Source organism: Salvelinus namaycush, unplaced genomic scaffold (assembly GCF_016432855.1).
Source record: "Salvelinus namaycush isolate Seneca unplaced genomic scaffold, SaNama_1.0 Scaffold1080, whole genome shotgun sequence".
Taxonomy (NCBI): Eukaryota; Metazoa; Chordata; class Actinopteri; order Salmoniformes; family Salmonidae; genus Salvelinus; species Salvelinus namaycush.
This window is the reverse complement of record NW_024057765.1, coordinates 34,391-58,900: the sequence shown is the minus strand read 5'-3', so window position 1 is coordinate 58,900 and position 24,510 is coordinate 34,391. Positions and strand designations below refer to the sequence as shown.

General features: G+C 46.3%; 2 protein-coding genes across 2 annotated transcripts in view; one reads left to right on the top strand and one right to left on the bottom strand.

The window, feature by feature from the left end:
- The first annotated feature begins 3,507 nt into the window (after positions 1-3,507).
- Positions 3,508-4,515, top strand: LOC120035657 (P2Y purinoceptor 3-like). Its single transcript, XM_038982232.1, has one exon. It carries the CDS (start codon positions 3,508-3,510, stop codon positions 4,513-4,515), a length of 1,008 nt encoding a protein of 335 aa, XP_038838160.1.
- A 3,114-nt stretch (positions 4,516-7,629) lies between these two features.
- LOC120035656 (major facilitator superfamily domain-containing protein 1-like) overlaps positions 7,630-24,510 on the bottom strand; it is a 31,641-nt gene continuing 14,760 nt past the window's right edge. The window contains 10 exon segments of the mRNA XM_038982231.1: positions 7,630-7,676; positions 8,861-8,973; positions 9,153-9,250; positions 9,572-9,728; positions 10,013-10,069; positions 14,383-14,494; positions 14,978-15,076; positions 22,748-22,850; positions 22,942-23,068; positions 23,149-23,216. Of these exon segments, the coding sequence (XP_038838159.1) occupies positions 7,630-7,676; positions 8,861-8,973; positions 9,153-9,250; positions 9,572-9,728; positions 10,013-10,069; positions 14,383-14,494; positions 14,978-15,076; positions 22,748-22,850; positions 22,942-23,068; positions 23,149-23,216 (981 nt within the window).

The following is a 24,510-nucleotide window of genomic DNA, read 5'->3' as shown; positions in this document are numbered from 1 at the left end:
GGTGGGGCACATGTAGCTGGCGGTCGAGCAGCGGAGAGTGCCAGAGCCTGTTTGGGAGTCAGAGGAGGAATTTGATGAAAGATTCCGGAGAGAGGTGGTAGCGATGAGAATGCTGCCGTACAGGCGTGCTGAAGAGCATGACACCAGTCCGGTGCCAACTGCACCGGTTTCACGCATCTGGCCTCCAATGCGCCTTCCCAGTCCGGTACGTCCTGTGTCAGCTTTCCGCACTCGCCCTGAAGTGCGTGACACCAGTCCAGTACCACATGTCCCGGCGCCACGAACCAGGCCTCCGATGCGCCTCCCCAGTCCAGTGCGTCCTGTGGCTGCTCCCCGCACTCACCCTGAAGTGCATGTCACCAGTCCGGTGCCACCTGTACCGGCTCCACGCACTCGGTCTCCAGTGCGCATTCACAGTCCAGAGCTTCCGGCGACGGTCCCCGGTCCGGAGCTTCCGGCGGCGGTCCCCGGTCCGGAGCTTCCGGCGACGGTTCACGGTTGACGGTCCGGAGCTTCCAGGCACGATGTCCAGCTCCGCTCCAGGGCAGGAGTCTTCCTCTGCGCCGGTGCCTAGTCCAGGCACGGTGTCCAGTCCAGCTCCAGGGCAGGAGCCTTCCTCTGCGCCGGTGCCTAGTCCAGGCACGGTGTCCAGTCCAGCTCCAGGGCAGGAGCCTTCCTCTGCGCCGGTGCCTAGTCCAGGCACGGTGTCCAGTCCAGCTCCAGGGCAGGAGCCTTCCTCTGCGCCGGTGCCCAGTAGTCACGTTCTGTTGTTCGTATATTTGATTTGTTTTGGCTTATGTTTCACTTTTGGAATAAATATGTGGAACTCAATATCCGCTGTGCCTTGGTCCCGTTCTTACGACAACCGTGACAACTTCAAACTGATCCTGGAAAGACCGCAAACTAGCTGCATTTCGTTTTTACCTGTTTTCTATTGATATTTCTTTGTATATATCCATAAAAGTTATGCCAGCTGATTCATGATTTCAACTGGCTGAGAAAAGCTGTCTGTCGGTCTGTCTCGTCCCGACACATTCATTACTATGGGAGAGCTGCAGATTGAATTTCAAGGACCAAAGCGCAGCGTGGTATGTATCCATATTTATTAGAATACTTCTTCAAAACGAACAAAACAATAAACAAACGAAAACCAACGAAGCTACAGTCCTGAACTAGAGAACGTAAAACACATGAACGCACGAACAGGAACAATCACCCACAAACAAACAGTGAAAACAGGCTACCTTAATATGGTTCCCAATCAGAGACAATGACAAACACCTGCCTCTGATTGAGAACCATATTAGGCCAAACAACAAACCCAACATAGAAACACAAAACATGAATGCCCACCCAGCTCACGTCCTGACCAACTAAACAAAGACTAAACAAAGGAAATAAGGTCAGGAACGTGACATATTGAAACAATGTTGTAAATGTCAGAGACAAAAAATATAATGGTAGTCTAAAAGAAATGAGAGATAATGTCTAGAGGCTCTTTGTAGTGGAGATCAATTTTATATATTGCCTGGCTGGGATGATGAGACAGTGTATTGCCCAGTGAGATGGCACAGAGTATATAGGCATTTCAACATCATAGTTTTAGCCGGTGGTAACTTGTGGAATAGACACCGGCTGGAATGCGGTTTTAACCAATCAGCATCCAGGATTAGACCCACCCGATGTATAATTGGTCTTGCGTTTTAGGTTATTGTCCTGCTGAAAGGTGAATTTGTCTCCCAGTGTCTGTTGGAATGAAGACTGAACCAGGTTTTCCTCTAGGATTTTGCCTGTGCATATTCCGTTTCTTTTTATCCTAAAAAACTCCCTAGTCCTTGCCATTGACAAGCATACCCATAACATGACGCAGCCACTACCATGTTTGAAAATATAAAGAGTGGTACTAAGTGATGTATTGTGTTGGATTTGCCCCAAACATAACACTTTGTATTCGGGACATTAAGTGAATTTCTTTGCCACATATTTTGCAGTTTTACTTTAGTGCTTTATTGCAAACAGGATGCATGTTTTGGAATATTTTTATTCTGTACAGACTTCCTTCTTTTCACTCTGTCATTTAGGTTAGTATTGTGGAGTAACTACTATGTTGTTGATCCATTCTGGTTTCTCCTATCACAGCCATTAAACTCTGTAACTGATTTAAAGTCACCATTGGGCTCATGGTAAAATCCCTGAGTGGTTTTCCTTCCTCTCTGGCAGCTGAGTTAGGAAGGACACCTGTATCTGTGTAGTGACTGGGTGTATTGACACAACATTCAAAGTATAATGAGTAACTTCACCATGATCAAAGGTGTCTGTTTTATTTTTACGCGTCTACCAATAGATGCCTTTGCAAGGCATTGGAAAACCTCCCTTGTCTTTGTTGTTGAATCTGTGTTTGGAATTCTCTGCTCGACTGAGGGACCGTACAGATAATTGTATGTGTGGGGTACAGTGATGAGGTAGTCATTCAAAAATCATATAAAACACTATAATTGCACACAGATTGAGTCCATGCAACTTATTATGTGACCTATTGACTCAAGACATTTCAGCTCTTTATTTCTAATTGATTTGTAAATATTTCCAAAAACATAATTCCACTGACATTATGAGGTGTTGTGTGCAGGCCAGTGACACATCTGAATGGAATCCATTTTGAATTCAGGCTGAAACGTAACAAAATGTGTAAAAAGTCAAGGGGACTGAATACTTTCTGAAGGCACTGTGAATTCATGTTGATCACGTTTTTACTTTGGTGGACCTTGTATTTTTTATTGACATTTGTCCCAAAAAATCACGAATGTAACTTTTAATCTCAAGTTGTTTTTGTGTTCTACCTGCTCTGGTTGTCCTGAAAATAAGCGAGGCTAATTATAAGGGCTGGATATAAAGGAAGATAAAGAAAAGTCAGATAAAATGAAAAACCCATTTTTGTTGGGGTCTCGGAACTGATGGGGTTAATAGAAAAAAGTGTGTGTGTGTGTGTGTATGTGTGACATTTGTCTACAAAGCTACATCTACACTGTCAATGGAAGTACAAGAAAATAGTAGAGATCTACACATATACCCCCTGTGAACCCACGGACTCTGCTGTGCAAGGTTTATGTAGCCCTGGTAATAATCGATTCATGGAGCGCGTCCTTTATTTGCCCATTAGTCCAGGAGACATTGATGCCTTAGTAATGGCACACAGGCTAAAGCTTGGGTAAAGAGACACAAGGCTTTAACAAACAGTGATACAAGCATTCAGTCATTTTAAAGCCGGGTACATCTCTGGATGTATCAGTCTTTACGCAGTGTGGCATGAGAGCTCATGCTGGATATCACTGAAGACAAGCTTGGGTAAACTCAAACAAACATATGTAAAGCTTTTCAAAAACGTATCTTTAGACACACGGAAGATGCGCCCAGGTGAAAGAGGCTCTCCAATGGAGACCTGAGGGAGGAGACGAGAGATGAGTTAACTTCCAAAGACATCCAGGTGACCTATGTGGCTGTGACAATATGAATGGGAACAATAACTTCACCTTGTGTCCGATCTCAGACTCGTACAAAAGGATCCTGCTCCCTCTGACCTACAGCCTGGTGTTTGTTCTGGGTCTGACCCTGAATGGAGCACTGCTGTGGGTGGTGTGCTTCCGTACCCGGACCTGGAGCTGCTCTGTCATCTACCTGACCAACCTGGCCGTGGCTGACCTGCTGTACGTGCTGTCCTTGCCGCTGCTCATTGTCAGCTATGCCATGGATGACGTATGGCCCTTCGGTGACATAATCTGCAAAGTCGTCAGATTCTTCTTCTGTACGAACCTCCACTGCAGCATGATGTTCCTCATGTGCATCAGCGTGCACCGGTTCCTCGGTGTGTGCTACCCGATTACTGCACTCCGCTTCAGGACCAAAAACCTGGCTGCTTTGACGTCTGGCTCGGTTTGGGTCCTGGTGATGCTGGAGATATCACCAACCCTTGTGTTTGCCCACACCGGGTTCATCAACAACATGACGGTGTGCTATGAAATGACCAACCCTGGCCAGTTGTATACTTACTTTCCTTACGACATGTTTCTGGACGTGGTTGGATTTCTGGTACCTTTTATGATTATTATAATCTGTTACTGCTCAATGATGAGAGTGCTCTACCGGGCTGGAAGGGACAACTCACAGGTAGGGACAGAGAATCTCAACAAGTCCATACGCACCATTCTGGCGGTGTGCTTGATGTTCGTGCTGTGTTTTGTGCCTTATCACATTGCGCGGATAGTGTGCCTGTTCATACGCGTCTATGTATCCAGTGACTGTAGAGTCATCAACTTGGTGATGATCGGCTATAAGATATGGAAACCCCTGGTCAGCTTCAACAGCTGCGCAAACCCACTGCTGTACTTCCTGGGTTCGGACAGGCAACGGAAGAAGCTCTGGGCCCAGTTATTTAGGAGTAAGATGGTCCATCCCGCGGTGTGCACAGTACAGCCAGATATAGTACCCACCGTGTCTGGTACTGCCAGAAATCAGTGACTGATTCTCTTTTTTTTGTCTCTGCAAGTCAGAATTTTTATGTGATTTTAGTAGGTGAATGGCCCATTTTGTTCTACGCCTTTTGGCACAGAACTACCCATTTGTTCAGGCAGCCCTGCTACATAGAGATGGGTCCATCTTAGCCTCTACTGGACTATACTCTGCCACTCAGTCAGTGACAAGAGGTTAAAAGACTGATTCTCTGATGTGTTCTTAGGGGCCTTTGTACCCTATTCTGGAAATAACACACAGCACACCTCTTTCTCAGTTTTTTGGAACCAAATGTTTTTCCATTTCACAAACAACAAAGTACAGAACTCATTACAATACCAAATCAAACACCTTCAATATATTACTGACACTTAGATATAGTGAAATTTACATACACATTTCTCAGTCACATACCAATAAAGGCAATGGCTGTATTCAGTCATGAATGTAATATCTTCACCTGTAGGCATGTGCAACAAAAAGGTCGTCCATTCAAACTCAGATGGACTCTAACGTTGACTTTCATATTGTATCGCAAATAAACAGTGCCCTCTGCTGTTGACAGTTGATAACCATATCCACATTGCTGAGGGCTACAGACAAAAAACACACACAAAAAAACTTTCTCAAGACTTCACATTTACTGTACAGGGCATGGAAAACACATTATTACACCAAATAGTACTTTCAAGATACAAACATAGTTACGATGTATATAGTAGCTCTTTTACACCATCAAATGTAATGTAGTGATTAGCTTAGAAATGGTAATAAATAAACAAAAAGGCACACGTGGCTTTATAGCAACATATGGCTTTATAGCAACATATACAAAATACAGCAATAGCTTATCAGTTCTACATCAGTAAAACACCTGAAAGAACATTGAGTGGAGGATATTTTATACCTTTTGTCCAGAGACATGGACACAGACTGAATTTATATGTTGAGGGGGTTATGCAGAGTAGGGCGCATCACTTCAGTACACTTCTGTGTGCCAGTGAAGACAGGTGGGTACAGTAGTGATCTGGGAGCCGGAGGAAGTAGAAGGAAATTTAGCATCCATGTGCATGTGGTGTGTGTGTACCTGAGCTCCTAGTCTGGACAGGTAACGGTTGCGCAGGCCAAAACCAGACATGGGCCTGAGTTTGGCCAGCTTTTCCTCACTCTGCTGACTGACCCTCTGACACCTTTCAACTCTACAAGGACAGCAGGGGGAGTGGCATAATCATCATGGTAAAAATACAAAAGTTTATTTGCCGTCCTGAGACAATACTGTAGTATATAAAAGTAAATTTGATCAGACAGAATGACAATCAGATCGGGCAAGGACACAATGGCCTGATAATGATTTTTAACAAACACAGTGAACATCATATGTAACAAAAACAGGCTTAAAAAGAAAAAATTAATTCATAAAATTTTAACTGTGGCAATTTAAAATTGCCTAAAAGTACAAGATGTAGTTTGAGGTCATTTTTTATTGCAAAAAATAAAATATGGATTTGTCTCCGGGAACAGGGTTGGAGATCTTTGCTCTAGGCAGTAGTATCCATAGAACACATGTTATTTAGAGCTGTTAGAGAGCTCAACTCTAAACAGACAGCACTCATTGCAACTTACACAGACTATTCTGCAGCTAACAAAGACAAACAAACAGCCATCACAACTTTAGTGGTATATGGATAGGCTTCCTCCACCACAATATTTGATCTAATACTATGCTACGGCAAGCCACTTAGTTAAAGCTCGTGATGTCCTGCAGAAAACTGATTCAGGGTTAAAGAATTTGAAGCGATCATTCATTACAATAGAAAAACTATCAAAAGGGATTGACAGAATTATCACTTGATTTAGTGGTTTTCAACACATGAAAGTGTCTCTTGGCAATTTCCTGAGATTGGTCAATAAACAACAACAAAAAACATTTATCCTTCATTCAGTTGTACAGCAAACAGGGTTTCCACCCAATTGCCAATGTTATGGCAGCCCCCCACACCTCTCTGATTCAGAGGGGTTGGGTTAAATGCAGAACACATTTCAGTTGAATACATTCAGTTGGAAAACGGACTAGGTTTCCCCCTTCCCCAATGTTATAGGGTTCTTCAAAGTACTCCTTCTTACACACAAGCCAGGTCATTTTCATGAAGGTCACTAAAACTGCTGCATTCAACATTTGAGTTAAAAGTTAAATGGAATGTAATTATACATTGGATGAATACTATCAAAAATGTTTCCCCTTTAAATTCCTTTATCACTTTGACAAGGTCTGCCTTAGCCTTGATGGTGTGACAGAGTCAAGTTTTACGAGCCTTTATGACGAGCCAGGAGAAAAGGAATTTAATGAAGGAACGGCGCTATAAAGAATGTAACACAATGCAGATTCTGAAATCCTCCAGCATAAATCTGTCAAACTAGATGATGCGTATATGATTACTATTGAGAATGACCTCACTGGATGCAAAAGCCGGGAAAGGAGGTTGGTTTTGCGTTGCCAGTTTGACATTTTCTTCATGATGATTACACAGATTATTCATTTATGGGCGTTTCAAAAGTTAAGCACACCAACTGTTTGTTTCAGATGATCAAAAACTTGAAGTAAAAATGTAAAGACCTTTCTGAACAATATACATTTAACAAAACATGCATAATATAACATTGATGGACAATTAAGTCCTTTCTAACACCCTGGTTTTAGAGAGATGCTTAAAATATTTTTTATAAGAATATTGAACCAGTTCACCTCTTATAGCATAGGTGATTTTACGAAGCAATAAGGCACATCCACACGTGCATTATCGGTGAATAACTTTACATCCCTGAAGTAAAAGTCACTCAGCCTGGGGCCTAGTTCCACAGACATTTAAAAACACTTCAAAGTCAGCTTAAAGTGCTTTCTGGTACCCCACTCTACTGACATTAAATGCACACAAACACCAATCAGTCATTAGCCGGCCCTCACACAGCCACAGGAGGGTGGAGTCAGTGAGGCGGGGAGGAGGAGTCGGTATGTGATGTCAGATCAGAGGCATCTGAGCTGCGATGGGTCAGTATGTTGGTGGGAGGGGTCAGTTACATTGCAGGAATGGGTCAGTATGCAGATGGGAGGAGTCAGTCAGCTCCCTAGGGGGTGATTGACAGCTGTGGCCCAGGACTGTGTGACCTCTCACCTGGAAAACAGCACAGCACAGGTCCAATGCGTTAGTCTGGGGTACTCTGCACACAGCCACACACCAAAAGCCAACTAGAATGATAAATCCTTCTCTACTGCCCTTGTTGAATTGTTGTTAAGTGAAACATTAACTTCATCCCGTTTTTCACATCAGCATGGGCAAGTCAACAAGGGCAGAGGGAAGGAGAGAAGACGTTGGAGAGGTATTGGGCCGAGCAGTGACGCTACACGCAAGAGCAGAAACAGGTTAGACCACAAACGGACCGCGTTCACATGGACCGCGTTCACACGGACCGCGTTCAGGAACAGTGTATGCGAATTAGAAGAGCCAGAATGGGTTAAGGAGCAAGAAAACAATACATGAAAACATGATGCAGATTGAGCACCAAATACACTCTTGATCTAGATGAAGTCTACATCTTACTCAATCCAGAGCGTCATATGATCTACTAAACTTGCACATGTTCCTTCAGAATGTTAACTACAAACCTCTGATATGGCTTTTCTCAAATGTTTTCAACAAACCCACTTGGGATCATATATGGTAGAGCTTCTCTTACAACTTTCTCTGAGACTTCAGATAAGGTGAGAGGTTGGGAACTCTAGTGAAGAATATCACAGTTGCAGGCTTTTGTTTTTAGTCCAGCACCAGTTGGATGTTTAATACTAGGTCCTTGCCTTTCTCCTTATGAGTGGGTTGAGAACCAAACGTTCAGTGGCTCTTGTCTATTGAGTGTGAGAGGAAGAGAGGGGGGGAGGTGAAAGGTCATGGATACTCACTCTGAATCTGAATTGGAGCACTTCAGGAGTTTGTCCCTGGCAGAGGCTGAGAGGTTCAGATCTCCTCCTGAAAAGAGAGAGAGGGCGTAATGGAGAGAGAGGAGGGGAGAGAGTGGCAGGGAGAGGAAACAGAGAGGGAGAAGGACAGAAAGAGAACGGGTGGGGGAGAGAGAACAGGAGAGGGATATCAAAGAGCATGGTTAGTGATGATATCATAAGGCACGCTCCACAGTGAGTGGTGTAACGGTGTCAGGGGAGCAGGAGGCCAGCTCCCATCTCTCTTACCTCGTAGATAATCAACAAAGTACAGCATCACTACTGCGATCAGTGCCACAGAGAGAGAGAGAGAGAGACATTTATTGGTTGACTCAACACACACACACACATAAAAGTTTTACTCACAGCAGACACAGGCGCTGAAGAAGACCTCCAGGAAGAGGTATCCCTTGTTGTCCAGAATAGATCCTGCTGCCATGGAGATCAGAGCCAGGCCCAGGTTCTGGATGGACTGCATGCTGGGAGGTAGGAATCAGGCCATGCATTATCACCACCACCATCAACAGCAGCGTCACCATCAACAGCAGCAGCAGTATCATCATAGGCACAAATAATGGTGGCCAGAATGCAAAAGCCTGTAGGTATGAGGACGTTTTCTGGTTAGACAGAAGGGGTGGGTAGGAGCAAGTATACTTACAAGCCATAGGCTGTCCCCAGCTGATGCTCTGGCACCACGAAGGCCACCATGGGCCACAGGGCACAGGCCAGCAGGGAGTAGGACAAACCCAACAGAGACTGGAGGACACAGATACACAGTACCGTTATCAACACTGTTACCAAAACCATTCACTATACCTGGTTACCCAGTCACAATACAACTACATTTTATATATATATATAAAAACTCATTGAAAATCTGACTGTCTTGCAGGACTAAACAAATCAAGTGTCCAAGGACCCAGTGATCCAAGGTTGCATGTCCAAATCTGGTCCACCGCTCATCACTGCACACACCAGGTTTCTAGTGAATATCCTACTAAATGTCTCCAAGGTCATATTCTGCTGTGAACCACTCTGCACCATTCTAACGGTAATAGAGGGAAGAATGGTCATCACCATGGCGATCCAGGGGTTCCAGAAGGTGAAGGCGAGCATCATGTGGGCTATGAGCGTCGTGACGATGGCACACAGCACCCAGATTACGTTCTTCCCTACCCTGTCCACCATGAAGCCCAACACAGGAGAGGCTGGGGCCGAGATGATGTACACAATACTGGAAGAAGAGGGGGGAGAGAGGGACACGGAGGGAGAGGAAGGGAGGAGAAGGAAGAGATGAGGAAAAGGAGAGGAAGGAAGGAAGGGAGAAAGTGTTTAGAAGGGGGATAGAGAAACGTACAGTTACAATGTGTGGTGACAGTTCTTAACCTGAGGTGAGCAGAGCTAAAACAAACCTCATTTGAAGAACTCCTCACACAGGCCTCACTCCGTCCAAATGGGATCCCTCGTCTTATTGAATTACTCTGTCATCTCAGACTGGGGTGAAGTGTTGTGCGTTACCTGTTGATTGCTCTTGCTTCAGGTGGTGAGAAGTTGAACTTTTCAATGAAGAAAACCCTGCAAGGGGAAGACAGACAGAGGTGAGAGGACAGTCAGTCACAGCAGACCAGAGTACGTCCATACGATCACTGTAACATATCCCACCACCACATTAAGCACATCCCTGCTCCTGTCCTATAGGCACTCCTCACAGCTCAGACCAATGTACTCGTTATGCTGCTATTACCTTTATTTAACTAGGCAAGTCAGTTGAACAAATTGTTATTTACAATAACGGCCTACCCCGGCCAAACCCGGAAGACGCTGGGCCTATTATGCGCCACCCTACGGGACTCCCAATAATGGCCGGATGTGATGCAGCCTGGATTCGAACCAGGGACTGCAGTGACGCCTCTTGCACTGAGATGCAGCGCCTAGTGACTATGCATTGATAATAAACAGCGAGTAGCAGCAGTGTAAAAACAAAGGGGGGGGGGGGAATAGAAGGTAGTCCGGTGGCCATTTGATTAGTTGTTCAGCAGTCTTATGGCTTGGGAGTAGAAGCTGTTAAGGAGTCTTTTGGTCCTAGACTTGACGCTCCGATAACGCTTGCCGTGCAGTAGCAGAGTGAACAGTCTTTGACTTGGGTGACTTGAGTCTTTGACAGTTTGTATTTGACATTTATTTTCTCAGCAGGCATCGCCACTGTATTTGTTCTATAAACTACTGACAACATTTCTCCCAAATAAAAATATTGTCATTTAGAACATTTATTTGCAGAAAATGACAACTGGTCAAAATAGCAAAAAAGATGCAGTGTTGTCAGACCGATCCTCCACCAAATGTCACAGTGGGTGCGAGACAGTGTGGCTTGTAGACCTCTCCAGGTCTCACACCCACTGTGACATCTGGTGGAGGATTGGTGATGATCTGGGGGTGCTTCCGCAAGGCTGGAATCAGACAGATTTGTCTTTGTGAAAGACACATGAATCAAGCCACGTACAAGGTTGTCCTGGAAGAAAACTTGCTTCCTTCTGCTCTGACAATGTTCCCCTACTCTGAGGATTGGTTTTTCCAGCAGGACAATGTTCCCCAAATCTGAGGATTGGTTTATCCAGCAGGACAATGCTCCATGCCACACAGCCAGGTCAGTCAAGGGGTGGATGGAGGACCACCAGATCAAGACTCTGTCATGACCAGCCCAACCTCCAGACCTGAACCCCACTGAAAACCTCTGGAATGTGATCAACAGGAAGATGGATGGTCACACGTCATCAAACTAAGCAGAGCTACTTGAATTTCTGCACCAGGAGTGGCAGAAAGTCACCCAACATCAATGTGAAAGACTGGTGGAGAGCATGCCAAGACACATGAAAGCTGTGATTGAAAATTATTATATGGTTATTCCACCAAATATTGATTTCTGAACTATACCTAAGTTAAAACTTAGTATTTTGATGTTTAAAAATGAATATGAACGTATTTTCTTTGCATTATTCGAGGTCTGACAACACTGCATCTTTTTTGTTATTTTGACCAGTTGTCATTTTCTGCAAATAAATGTTCTAAATGACAATATTGTTATTTGGAATTTACTAGAAATGTTGTCAGTAGTTTATAGAAAAAAACAAAAATGTTCATTTTAACCAATACATACCTATAAATAGTAAAACCAGAGAAACTGATCATTTTGCAGTGGTCTCATAATTTTTCAGAGCTCTGTGTGTGTGTGATATATACATATATATATATATCCGTCTGCCTCTCCCCCTCCCCCAGTCTCTCTCTCCTCCCCCCCGTCTCCCTCTCTCTCTCCTCCCCCCGTCTTTCTCTCTCCTCCCCCCGTCTCTCTCTCTCTCTCTCCTCCCCCCATCTCTCTCTCTCTCCTCCCCCCGTGTCTCTCACTCTCTCCTCCCCTGTCTCTCTCTCTCCTCCCCGTCTCTCTCTCTCCTCCCCCATCTCTCTCTCTCTCTCCTCCCCCCGTCTCTCTCTCTCTCTCCTCCCCCCGTCTCTCTCTCTCTCTCCTCCCCCCGTCTCTCTCTCTACTCTCCTCGTCTCTCTCTCTCTCCTCGTCTCTCTCTCTCTCTTTCTCTCTCCTCGTCTCTCTCTCTCTCTCTCCTCGTCTCTCTCTCTCTCCTCCCCCGTCTCTCTCTTACTCTCCTCGTCTCTCTCTCTCTCTCTCTCCTTGTCTCTCTCTCTCTCCTCGTCTCTCTCTCTCTCTCCTCGTCTCTCTCTCCTCATCTCTCTCTCTCTCTCCTCCCCGTCTCTCTCTCTCTCTCCTCGTCTCTCTCTCTCTCTCTTTCTCTCTCCTCGTCTCTCTCTCTCTCTCTCTCTCCTCGTCTCTCTCTCTCTCCTCATCTCTCTCTCTCTCCTCCCCCTGTCTCTCTCTTACTCTCCTTGTCTCTCTCTCTCTCTCCTTGTCTCTCTCTCTCTCTCCTTGTCTCTCTCTCTCTCTCCTTGTCTCTCTCTCTCGCTCCTTGTCTCTCTCTCTCTCTCCTCGTCTCTCTCTCTCTCTCCTCGTCTCTCTCTCTCTCTCCTCGTCTCTCTCTCTCTCTCCTCGTCTCTCTCTCTCCTCGTCTCTCTCGCTCCTCGTCTCTCTCTCCTCGTCTCTCTCTCTCTCCTCCCCCGTCTCTCTCTCTCTCTCCTCCCCCCGTCTCTCTCTCTCTCTCCTCCCCCATCTCTCTCTCTCTCCTCCCCCATCTCTCTCTCTCTCCTCCCCGTCTCTCTCTCTCCTCCCCGTCTCTCTCTCTCTCCTCCCCGTCTCTTTCTCTCTCTCTCTCTCTCTCTCTCCTCCCCGTCTCTCTCTCTCTCTCCTCCCCCCGTGTCTCTCACTCTCTCCTCCCCCCGTCTCTCTCTCTCTCCTCCCCCGTCTCTCTCTCTCTCTCCTCCCCCCGTCTCTCTCTCTCTCCTCCCCCCGTCTCTCTCTCTCTCTCCTCCCCTGTCTCTCTCTCTCTCTCCTCCCCCGTCTCTCTCTCTCTCTCCTCCCCCGTCTCTCTCTCTCTCTCCTCCCCCCGTCTCTCTCCTCCCCCATCTCTCTCTCTCTCTCTCTCCTCCCCCGTCTCTCTCTCTCTCTCTCCTCCCCCCGTCTCTCTCTCTCCTCCCCCCGTCTCTCTCTCTACTCCCCTCGTCTCTCTCTCTCTCCTCCCCTGTCTCTCTCTTACTCTCCTTGTCTCTCTCTCTCTCTCCTGGTCTCTCTCTCCTCATCTCTCTCTCTCCTCCCCCCGTCTCTCTCTCACCCCTCCCCCCGTATCTCTCTCTCTCTCCTCCCCCCGTCTCTCTCTCTCTCTCTCTCCTCCCCCGTCTCTCTCCTCCCCGTCTCTCTCTCTCTCCTCCCCCCGTCTCTCTCTCTCTCCTCTCCCCGTCTCTCTCTCTCCCCTCCCCCTGTCTCTCTCTCTCTCCTCCCCCTGTTCCTCTCTCTCTCTCCTCCCCCGTCTCTCTCTCTCTCTCCTCTCCCCGTCTCTCTCTCCTTTCCCCGTCTCTCTCTCCTTCCCCCGTCTCTCTCTCCTCCCCCCCGTCTGTCTCTCTCTCCTCCCCCCGTCTCTCTCTCCTCCCCCGTCTCTCTCTCTATCTCTCCTCCCCAGTCTCTCTCTCTCTCTCTCCTCCCCCGTCTCTCTCTCTCGCTCTCCTCCCCCCGTCTCTCCTCCCCCGTCGCTCTCTCCTCCCCCGTCGCTCTCTCCTCCCCCCGTCTCTCTCTCTCTCCTCCCCCGTCTCTCTCTCTCTCTCCTCCCCCCGTCTCTCTCTCTCCTCCCCCGTCTCTCTCTCTCCTCCCCCGTCTCTCTCTCCTCCCCCCGCCTCCCTCTCTCTCCTCCCCCCGCCTCTCTCTCTCTCTCTCCTCCCCCCGTCTCTCTCTCTCTCTCCTCCCCCGTCTCTCTCTCCTCCCCCCCTCTCTCTGTCTCTCTCCTCCCCCGTCTCTCTCTCTCTCCTCCCTCCATCCATCCATCTCTTTGTCTCTCCTCCCCCCCGTGTCCCCTCACCCATATCTCTCTCTCCTCCCACCATACCTCTTTCTCCCCCTTTTGTTCTCTCTTTGCTTATGGATTGGTTTTCTTTTATACCAAGAGATGTACTATTCTGCCCTGTTATTTAACAAGGCTATTTCAGGTCTCCGAGTCCCTTTATCTTTCCTACCCACTCAGAGGATTAGATTACATGGTCACCAACTGTTAATACATGTTTTAATCAGCAAGGGAGAAATGGAATTAAAGATTATATTCTAAAAGAGTTTAACTAAAGATTATATTTATCCGAGGTATTTTACATGATGGAGAATAGACATTGTGTTCGAGGGGACGCGCTTGAATGAGGGGACGGGCTTGTGATAAAAAGCTGGCCATATTGGTGATGGTTTTGGCTGATAAGACATGATGAGTGATGGTTCGTGAGCTACACACTGTCCCAGTCCGATGAAGGGGAAGATGGCCACGTAGTAGCCCACACAGATGATGAAGATGAGCCACAGTTGGAAGGGGAAGACCTTCACATCCGTCAGCTTGATCACTTCCCCTACGCACACAGAACACATGTTCAACACACAGAACCAGTCTTGGCTAAAGCATCACCTTGGGAAAGAGGTATGACAACAGCCAGTCAATAACCCACAGGAAGTAGTACTACGACCCCTGGCCTCTGCCCCGGTCACACTAGAGCCAGCCCAGGGAAACACAGGCTACCTTCACAATGATCAATTCTGACAACAAGATTACACACAACACAATTGGGAGTTGGAGGTTTCCCAGGTGGATAAAGAACTACTTCAATCAACTAGATTCATCCAAGGCAAAATAAGATTGGCTAATGGTGCCAGGTAACAGATTAGTAGACGGAACCTCCCCTCCTCCACCTCCCTCACACTAACGCTGTCAGAATTCAGCGGACATGATAACCATAAATAATGACCGTCATCCCTCTCAATGTCATTACCCGGTGTTATTCAGCTCTGATTGGGACACGCATCTGACGCGGTCACAGAGTGCCATGTTAACTCACCGGTCCCTCCCTGTTCCTTGTTGAGGATCCTCTTGGCGCGCTTGTCCAGGTAGCCCAACACCAGAGCACAAACCAGAGAGAATATACAGGTCGCCCCAGCTGGAGAAGGAGAAGAGAAGGAGAAAGAGAGATCGATGAAGAGAGAGCGCGCGCAAGAGAGAGAACGGGTGAGGAGGGGATAAGGGAGAGAGATACAGGAAATCATTACATCAGCTATGAACAGGTAGGTGTGTCTCATGAACCCACAGCAGCACCACAGTCCTCAGGAGAAGAGCCAGGGAAGGATCTGTAAAGCCCTGTCTAGTTCAGTCTAAATAAACATGACTGCTTCCTTAGGCCCAACAGTCAGAGTAATTAGATAACAGAGTAGCTCAAAGTTTTGCTTTGGATTTAGTGTCGAGAGCTGTTGCCGGAATGCTTTCAATTTCTTGGAGGTGGTCGATTGTTGGGACCGAGAGACTGAAACACAGCTTCTGTTTCATGGCCATCAGACTGTTAAACAGCCATCAGTAGCATCTTAGAGGCTGCTGCCCTATACACATAGACTTGGAATCACTGGCCACTTTAATAAAGGGAACACTCGTCACTTTAATAATCTTTACATATTTTGCATTACTCATCTCATATGTATATACTGTGTTCTCTGCCGTTCCGACATTGTTCGTCCAAATAGTTATATCATCTTAATTCCATTCCTTTAATTTGGATTTGTGTATATTGTTGTGATATTGTTAGATATTACTGCACTGTTGGAGCTAGAAACACAAGCATTTCGCTACACCTGCAATAACATTAGCTAAACACGTGTATGTGACCAATTCTTTTTTTATTTGCCTCTCAAACTAAACTCTTTCACATCACATCCCCCCTCTACAGCAGAGGGGTCTGTGGTCCATCAAATATTCTCTATTAACCAGGTGAAATTTCAATAAGTACAGTATGTGGCTAAAGTATGTAGGCTTTGGTTTGAACTAACAGTAGGGTATGGATATATTAGACCCATCTCACAGGCTCAATGTTACACCTTTTTTCCTCACTCAGTCTCAGTTTCTTAGTCCCCCCCCCCCTTTTTTTATCCATCCCTCTATCAGTGCTGAGATTAGAGAGCATTTGTGATAGAAATGGTATGGTGATGCAGACAGGGCCGTCGGGGCTGGAGAGAGATATGTAACCTGAGGCTCAATGTAGACAGCAGGCCTGGAATTCTAGCTCACTCTCCTTCTGATCAAATGTAGGCATGCATCTCTCTCTCTCACACACACAATCAAATCAAATCAAATTTTATTTGTCACATACACATGGTTAGCAGATGTTAATGCGAGTGTAGCGAAATGCTTGTGCTTCTAGTTCCGACAATGCAGTAATAACCAACAAGTAATCTAACCTAACAATTCCACAACTACTACCTTATACACACAAGTGTAAAGGGATAAAGAATATGTACATAAAGATATATGAATGAGTGATGGTACAGAACGGCATAGGCAAGATGCAGTAGATGGTATAGAGTACAGTATATACATATGAGATGAGTAATGTAGGGTATGTAAACATAAAGTGGCATAGTTTAAAGTGGCTAGTGATACATGTATTACATAGAGATGGCAAGATGCAGTAGATGATATAGAGTACAGTATATACATATACATATGAGATGAGTAATGTAGGGTATGTAAACATTATATTAAGTGGCATTGTTTAAAGTGGCTAGTGGTACATTTTTACATAATTTCCATCAATTCCCATTATTAAAGTGGCTGGAGTTGAGTCAGTATGTTGGCAGCGGTCGCTAAATGTTAGTGGTGGCTGTTTAACAGTCTGATGGCCTTGAGATAGAAGCTGTTTTTCAGTCTCTCGGTCCCTGCTTTGATGCACCTGTACTGACCTCGCCTTCTGGATGATAGCGGGGTGAACAGGCAGTGGCTTGGGTGGTTGTTGTCCTTGATGATCTTTATGGCCTTCCTGTGACATCGGGTGGTGTAGGTGTCCTGGAGGGCAGGTAGTTTGCCCCCGGTGATGCGTTGTGCAGACCTCACTACCCTCTGGAGAGCCTTACGGTTGTGGGCGGAGCAGTTGCCGTACCAGGCGGTGATACAGCCCGACAGGATGCTCTCGATTGTGCATCTGTAGAAGTTTGTGAGTGCTTTTGGTGACAAGCCGAATTTCTTCAGCCTCCTGAGGTTGAAGAGGCGCTGCTGCGCCTTCTTCACAACGCTGTCTGTGTGGGTGGACCAATTCAGTTTGTCCGTGATGTGTACACCGAGGAACTTAAAACTTTCCACCTTCTCCACTACTGACCCGTCGATGTGGATAGGGGGGTGCTCCCTCTGCTGTTTCCTGAAGTCCACAATCATCTCCTTTGTTTTGTTGACGTTGAGTGTGAGGTTATTTTCCTGACACCACACTCCGAGGGCCCTCACCTCCTCCCTGTAGGCCGTCTCGTCGTTGTTGGTAATCAAGCCTACCACTGTAGTGTCATCCGCAAACTTGATGATTGAGTTGGAGGCGTGCATGGCCACGCAGTCGTGGGTGAACAGGGAGTACAGGAGAGGGCTCAGAACGCACCCTTGTGGGGCCCCAGTGTTGAGGATCAGCGGGGTGGAGATGTTGTTACCTACCCTCACCACCTGGGGGCGGCCCGTCAGGAAGTCCAGGACCCAGTTGCACAGGGCGGGGTCGAGACCCAGGGTCTCGAGCTTGATGACGAGTTGAGGGTACTATGGTGTTAAATGCTGAGCTGTAGTCGATGAACAGCATTCTCACATAGGTATTCCTCTTGTCCAGATGGGTTAGGGCAGTGTGCAGTGTGGTTGCGATTGCGTCGTCTGTGGACCTATTGGGTCGGTAAGCAAATTGGAGTGGGTCTAGGGTGTCCGGTAGGGTGGAGGTGATATGGTCCTTGACTAGTCTCTCAAAGCACTTCATGATGATGGAAGTGAGTGCTATGGGGCGGTAGTCGTTTAGCTCAGTTACCTTAGCTTTCTTGGGAACAGGAACAATGGTTGCCCTCTTGAAGCATGTGGGAACAGCAGACTGGGATAAGGATTGATTGAATATGTCCGTAAACACACCAGCCAGCTGGTCTGCGCATGCTCTGAGGACGCGGCTGGGAATGCCGTCTGGGCCTGCAGCCTTGCGAGGGTTAACACTTTTAAATGTTTTACTCACCTCGGCTGCAGTGAAGGAGAGCCCGCAGGTTTTGGTAGCGGGCCGTGTCAGTGGCACTGTATTGTCCTCAAAGCGAGCAAAAAAGTTATTAAGCCTGTCTGGGAGCAAGACATCCTGGTCCGCGACGGGGCTGGTTTTCTTTTTGTAATCCGTGATTGACTGTAGACCCTGCCACATACCTCTTGTGTCTGAGCTGTTGAATTGCGACTCAATTTTGTCTCTGTACTGGGACTTAGCTAGTTTGATTGCCTTGCGGAGAGAATAGCTACACTGTTTGTATTCGGTCATGTTTCCGGTCACCTTGCTCTGGTTAAAAGCAGTGGTTCGCGCTTTCAGTTTCACGCGAATGCTGCCGTCAATCCACGGTTTCTGGATTGGGAATGTTTTAATCGTTGCTGTGGGTACGACATCGTCAATGCACTTTCTAATGAACTCGCTCACCGAATCAGCATATTCGTCAATGTTGTTGTTGGACGCAATGCGGAACATATCCCAATCCACGTGATCGAAGCAGTCTTGAAGCGTGGAATCAGATTGGTCGGACCAGCGTTGAACAGACCTGAGCGAGGGAGCTTGTTGTTTTAGTTTCTGTTCGTAGGCTGGAAGCAACAAAATGGAGTCGTGGTCAGCTTTTCCGAAAGGAGGGCGGGGGAGGGCCTTATATGCGTCGCGGAAGTTAGTGTAACAATGATCCAAGGTTTTACCAGCCCTGGTAGCACAATCGATATGCTGATAGAATTTAGGGAGTTTTGTTTTCAGATTGGCCTTGTTAAAATCCCCAGCTACGATGAATGCAGCCTCAGGGTGTGTGGTTTCCAGTTACAAAGAGTCAGATAAAGTTCGTTCAGGGCCATCGTTGTGTCTGCTTGGGGGGGAATATATACGGCTGTGATTATAATCGAAGAGAATTCCCTTGGTAGATAATGCGGTCGACATTTGATTGTGAGGAGTTCTAGATCAGGTGAACAGAATGACTTGAGTTCCTGTATGTTGTTATGATCACACCACGTCTCGTTAATCATAAGGCATACCCCCCCGCCCCTCTTCTTACCAGAAAGATGTATGTTTCTGTCGGCGCGATGCGTAAAGAAACCAGCTGGCTGCACCGACTCCGTTAGCGTCTCTTGAGTGAGCCATGTTTCCGTGAAGCAGAGAACGTTACAATCTCTGATGTCCCTCTGGAATGTTACCCGTGCTCGGATTTCATCAACCTTATTGTCAAGAGACTGGACATTGGCGAGTAGTATGCTAGGGAGTGGAGCGCGATGTGCCCGTCTCCGAAGCCTGACCAGGAGACCGCTACGTTTGCCCCTTTTACGGCGTCGCATAGGGTCGCCGGCTGGGATCAGATCCATTGTATTGGGTGGAAGGCAAAACACTGGATCCGTTTCGGGAAAGTCATATTCCTGGTTGGAACGATGGTGAGTTGACGTTGCTCTTATATTCAGTAGTTCCTCCCGACTGTATGTAATGAAACCTAAGATTACCTGGGGTACCAATGTAAGGAATAAGACATAAAAAAACAAAATACTGCATATTTTCCAAGGAACGCGAAGCGAGGCGGCCATCTTGGTCGGCGCCGGAAGTTGGTGTCTATATTATGTCAAGTTTAATGTGGACGCCAGGAAGAGTAACTGCTGCTTATGAAGGGTGGGCGGGTTGAATAAAGAGAAACAATTAATTATAAAAATCCATGAATGTATAATTCTTGTTCCTATCTATAGGCCACATTGAGTTTCATATTTTTTTATCTGGCATTAGTGCCTAAGTCTAAGATATAGGGCCTAATGGTGTGCATGCCAAATACATGCGCCAATCTCCAAAATGCTTTTGGGAACTTGGGCAGGAAACTGTAACGTCAATCCACTGAGGCAAAAAGGACCGTGTCGGAGTTTAATTCATTAAGAGAAAAGCTGCAAAAACGAGAGGTGAAAATAAGGAAACGGGAGGGAAGATTTGTTGAAGTGGTAAAAGAGGATGACAGCAGCCTGTTTTGTGTGATGATTGAGGCACTATACAAATTAGACAGTCACAAGACTTCAAATATGGCACGTCACACCTGCAGACAGAGCAAGCCCAACCAGCCAAACCGCGTACCAGCAGGTCAGGTCTCCAGCCCCAAGCCCATCTCATCTTACACGTACGCTGACAGCAAAACGATACCACTGCAGGTGACATACAAGCTCGTTGATGTTTTTGTGGACATTGTTTCGGGAAAGGGCTTCACCTCCATGGCGCAGGGACTTATTAACATCGGAGCCTGTTATGAAGCTGTCAACACCAACTCTGTCATTCCGCACAGACAGTGTGAAGAACAGGCTGCAACAGAGAAGGCTACACTGTCTGAGTCATTCAAAAATACTTTAGATGACGGTGGCGTTGCCATCACCACAGACATGTGGACGGATGATTTCAAGAAAAGAGCATACACCGTGCTTAAGTGCCATTTTTGGACCGAAGAGTGGCAGCTGAAAAGTTGCTCGTCATCACCAGCGTGGAGTTTGAAGGCTGACATGCTGGAGTCGGTCAGCAAGCAGTAAACAGAAATACGGCAATTGCTGAAGGACAGAGACCAACTGGGTTGAATTAAGGGCATTTACCAGGACGAGCTGAGTACTCAGACTTCCTGTCAGTCTTCAAGGCAGCATTTTAAGAGCTAGAAGGAGAGACGTACCCCACTCTCCATTTGGTGATGCTCTGGTTTTACAAACTAAAACTACGCGGTTACCCACTCTACACGCGGTGACCCACTCTACACGCGGTGACCCACTCTACACGCGGTGACCCACTCTACACGCGGTGAACCACTCTACACGCGGTGAACCACTCTACACGCGGTGAACCACTCTACACGCGGTGAACCACTCTACACGCGGTGACCCACTCTACACGCGGTGACCCACTCTACACGCGGTGACCCACTCTACACGCGGTGACCCACTCTACACGCGGTGACCCACTCTACACGCGGTGACCCACTCTACACGCGGTGATCCACATCCGCCCAGAGGCATCAAAGGTCCTCACCGAGAAGATGCTGCTCACTCCCACCTCGGAAACTCGCCACGTTCCTGTGCCCAAAATTCAAAACACTGAAGATGCACCTCAACGAGTCACTATGTACGACCAAGCCAGGAGACTGACAGAGCCAGTCAAGTTTCAGCACCACGGACCTGTCCAGCCACGATGCCTTGTGTCGACGCTGATGGAGTTTCAGCACCACGGATAGAGGATTTCATCCAAGATAACATATAATAATAATCATTAGGTCTATTCTTATTAGGTATTTTTATGATTTAGACTGCTATAGGTCTGAATCATTAGGTAAGCCTATACTAGTAGGTTATGGATATTCATAGACCTATTACTTGCTAAATGGTGTCACCATGCCCCATGGCCTAATAGCCAAATAATGTATTGAAAAAGATTCACATTACAGTTGGAAGCACAAGCAACTACTCCATAAAGAGAGATCGACGGAATCCAGAGGTTTAGAAGCACTCACTTTTCCCTGGGGGATTGTGTTGGGGAACGTTTGCTTGCTTTCTGGGAGAAGCAGGAGCATAACTTCGCTCAACTCCGGTCTCTTGCAAAGAGAATTCTCTGCATTTCGGCATCAAGCACATGGAGTGAAAGCGTCTTCAGCACTACTGGGCGCGTTGTTGAATCCAGGCGCAATCTGAAACCTGGCACAGTGGACCCTATTCCGTTTCTTAACAGTGCTGCAAGAGAAAGCAAGACATAGTAGACAATTATACCCTCATAACTGGACAGTGGGTACTTTGATTTTCTAAACGTGTGTGTTATAATCTATTTATTTTCTAAACCTATTTTTTCATATATATATATATATATATTTCAAATAATTCATATACCGGTATATTAGCCCAGACAGGCAGTCGGCCAACAAGATGTCCATATATTGTTTCACATTTTGTTCTGTTTCAGTAAATAATAGGCTACTGTTCAATAGGCACAAGTCTTTTTAAATGCTCAAGAGAAATGTAATGGTTCAATAAATTGTTTAAGAGAAGAAAAAAACTGCACAGCGCATTTTGGATATTTGCGGGTTAGGGTCGGGTGCGGGTGCGGGCCTCAGATTTTCTCTTTAGCACATATTGGTCGGGTGGTTGCGGATGGGTTATTATCAGTTGCAGGCGGGTGCGGGTGAACAAACAGCTGACCCACGCTGTCACGTTCCTGACCTTATTTCCTTTGTTTAGTCTTTGTTTAGTTGGTCAGGACGTGAGCTGGGTGGGCATTCTATGTTTTGTGTTTCTATGTTGGGTTTGTTGTTTGGCCTAATATGGTTCTCAATCAGAGGCAGGTGTTTGTCATTGTCTCTGATTGGGAACCATATTAAGGTAGCCTGTTTTCACTGTTTGTTTGTGGGTGATTGTTCCTGTTCGTGTGTTCATGTATTTTGTGTTCCCATGTTCAGGACTGTAGCGTCTTTGGTTTTCGTCTGTTTATTGTTTTTGTTCGTCGTTTAAGTATTTCCCATTAAATTATGGATTATCATCACACTGCATTTTGGTCCTCCTCTCCTTCCAACGACGAGAGCCGTTACACACGCATCACTAACACACACTTTTAACTCACCGATCATGAGTGAGACTCCCAGAGTGGTGTGTTCTGTCGAGCCTACCAGGTCAGCGACGCGGTTGTACACCGAGCCCATGATGTTCATGTTGACCGTGCTACCCTGAGGGAGAGGAGACAAGCAAACACTCCCTGATCAGCCACATAAATAATACCTCAAGTATTTGCTTCTGTATTTATATACAGTGTAATACTTAGCTTCCAGCATGTTCTTACCTGGCCATGCTGAGCTGAAGACCAAACACCAGGTTGAGTTCCTTCTCTTTGAACCAGTTCACTGCATAGGTGTTCTGGGCCACCGCCAGGGACTCACCGCCGATCCTACCCAGAGAGAGCACTTAGTTAGGGGGAGAGAAGTGGCTTGGAGCTGTAGCAAGGACAAGCTCTAAAAAGCATCTTACCCAAACACAAAACGTCCAATCTCCATTAACCAGAATAGATCTAGAAGTGCCCCAACAGCAACTATAACCTGTGGAAAAACACAGTGGTGAAAAAAACAACAACTCAGCAGTCATGCTTAAAAGTAAAGATAGCTTAATAGAAAATGACTCAAGCAAAAGTCCCCCAGTAAAATACTACTTGAGTAAAAAAGTATCTGGTTTTAAATGTACTTAGGTACAGTGCGGGAAGAAGTACTCAATTGTCATACTTGAGTAAAAGTTCAAAGTAAAAGTTCTACATCAAATTCCTTATATTAAGCAAACCAGACGGCACGATTTGAATGTATGTACAGATGAAGTCGGAAGTTTACATACACCTTAGCCAAATACATTTAAACTCAGTTTCACAATTCCTGACATTTAATCCTAGTAACAATTTCCTGTCTTAAGTCAGTTAGGATCACCACTTTATTTTAAGAATGTGAATTGTCAGAATAATAGTATAGAGAATTATTTCTTTCAGCTTTTATTTCTTTCATCACATTCCCAGTGGGTCAGAAGTTTACATACACTCAATTAGTATTTGGTAGCATTGCCTTTAAATTGTTTAACTTGGGTCAAATGTTTCAGGTAGCCTTCCACAAGCTTCTCACATTAAGTTGGGTGAATTTTGGCCCATTCCTCCTGACAGAGCTGGTGTAACTGAGTCAGGTTTGTAGGCCTCCTTCCTTGCACACGCTTTTTCAGTTCTGCCCACACATTTTCTATGGGATTGAGGTCAGGGCTTTGTGATGGCCACTCTAATACCTTGACTTTGTTGTCCTTAAGCCATTTTGCCACAACTTTGGAAGTATGCTTGGGGTCATTGTCCATTTGGAAGACCCATTTGCGACCAAGCTTCAACTTCCTGACTGATCTCTTTAGATGTTGCTTCAATATATCCACATAATTGTCCTTCCTCATGATGTCATCTATTTTGTGAAGTGCACCAGTCCCTCCTGCAGCAAAGCACCCCCACAACATGATGCACCACCCCCATACTTCACGGTTGGGATGGTGTTCTTCGGCTTGCAAGCCTCCCCCTTATTCCTCCAAACATAACGATGGTCATTATGGCCAAACAGTTCTATTTTTGTTTCATCAGACCAGAGGACATTTCTCCAAAATGTACGATCTTTGTCCCCATGTGCAGTTGCAAACTGTAGTCTGGCTTTTTTATGGCCGTTTTGGAGCAGTGGCTTCTTCCTTGCTGAGCGGCCTTTCAGGTTATGTCAATATAGAACTCGCTTTACTGTGGATATAGATACTTTTGTACCTGTTTCCTCCAGCATCTTCACAAGGTCCTTTGCTGTTGTTCTGGGATTGATTTGCACTTCTCGCACC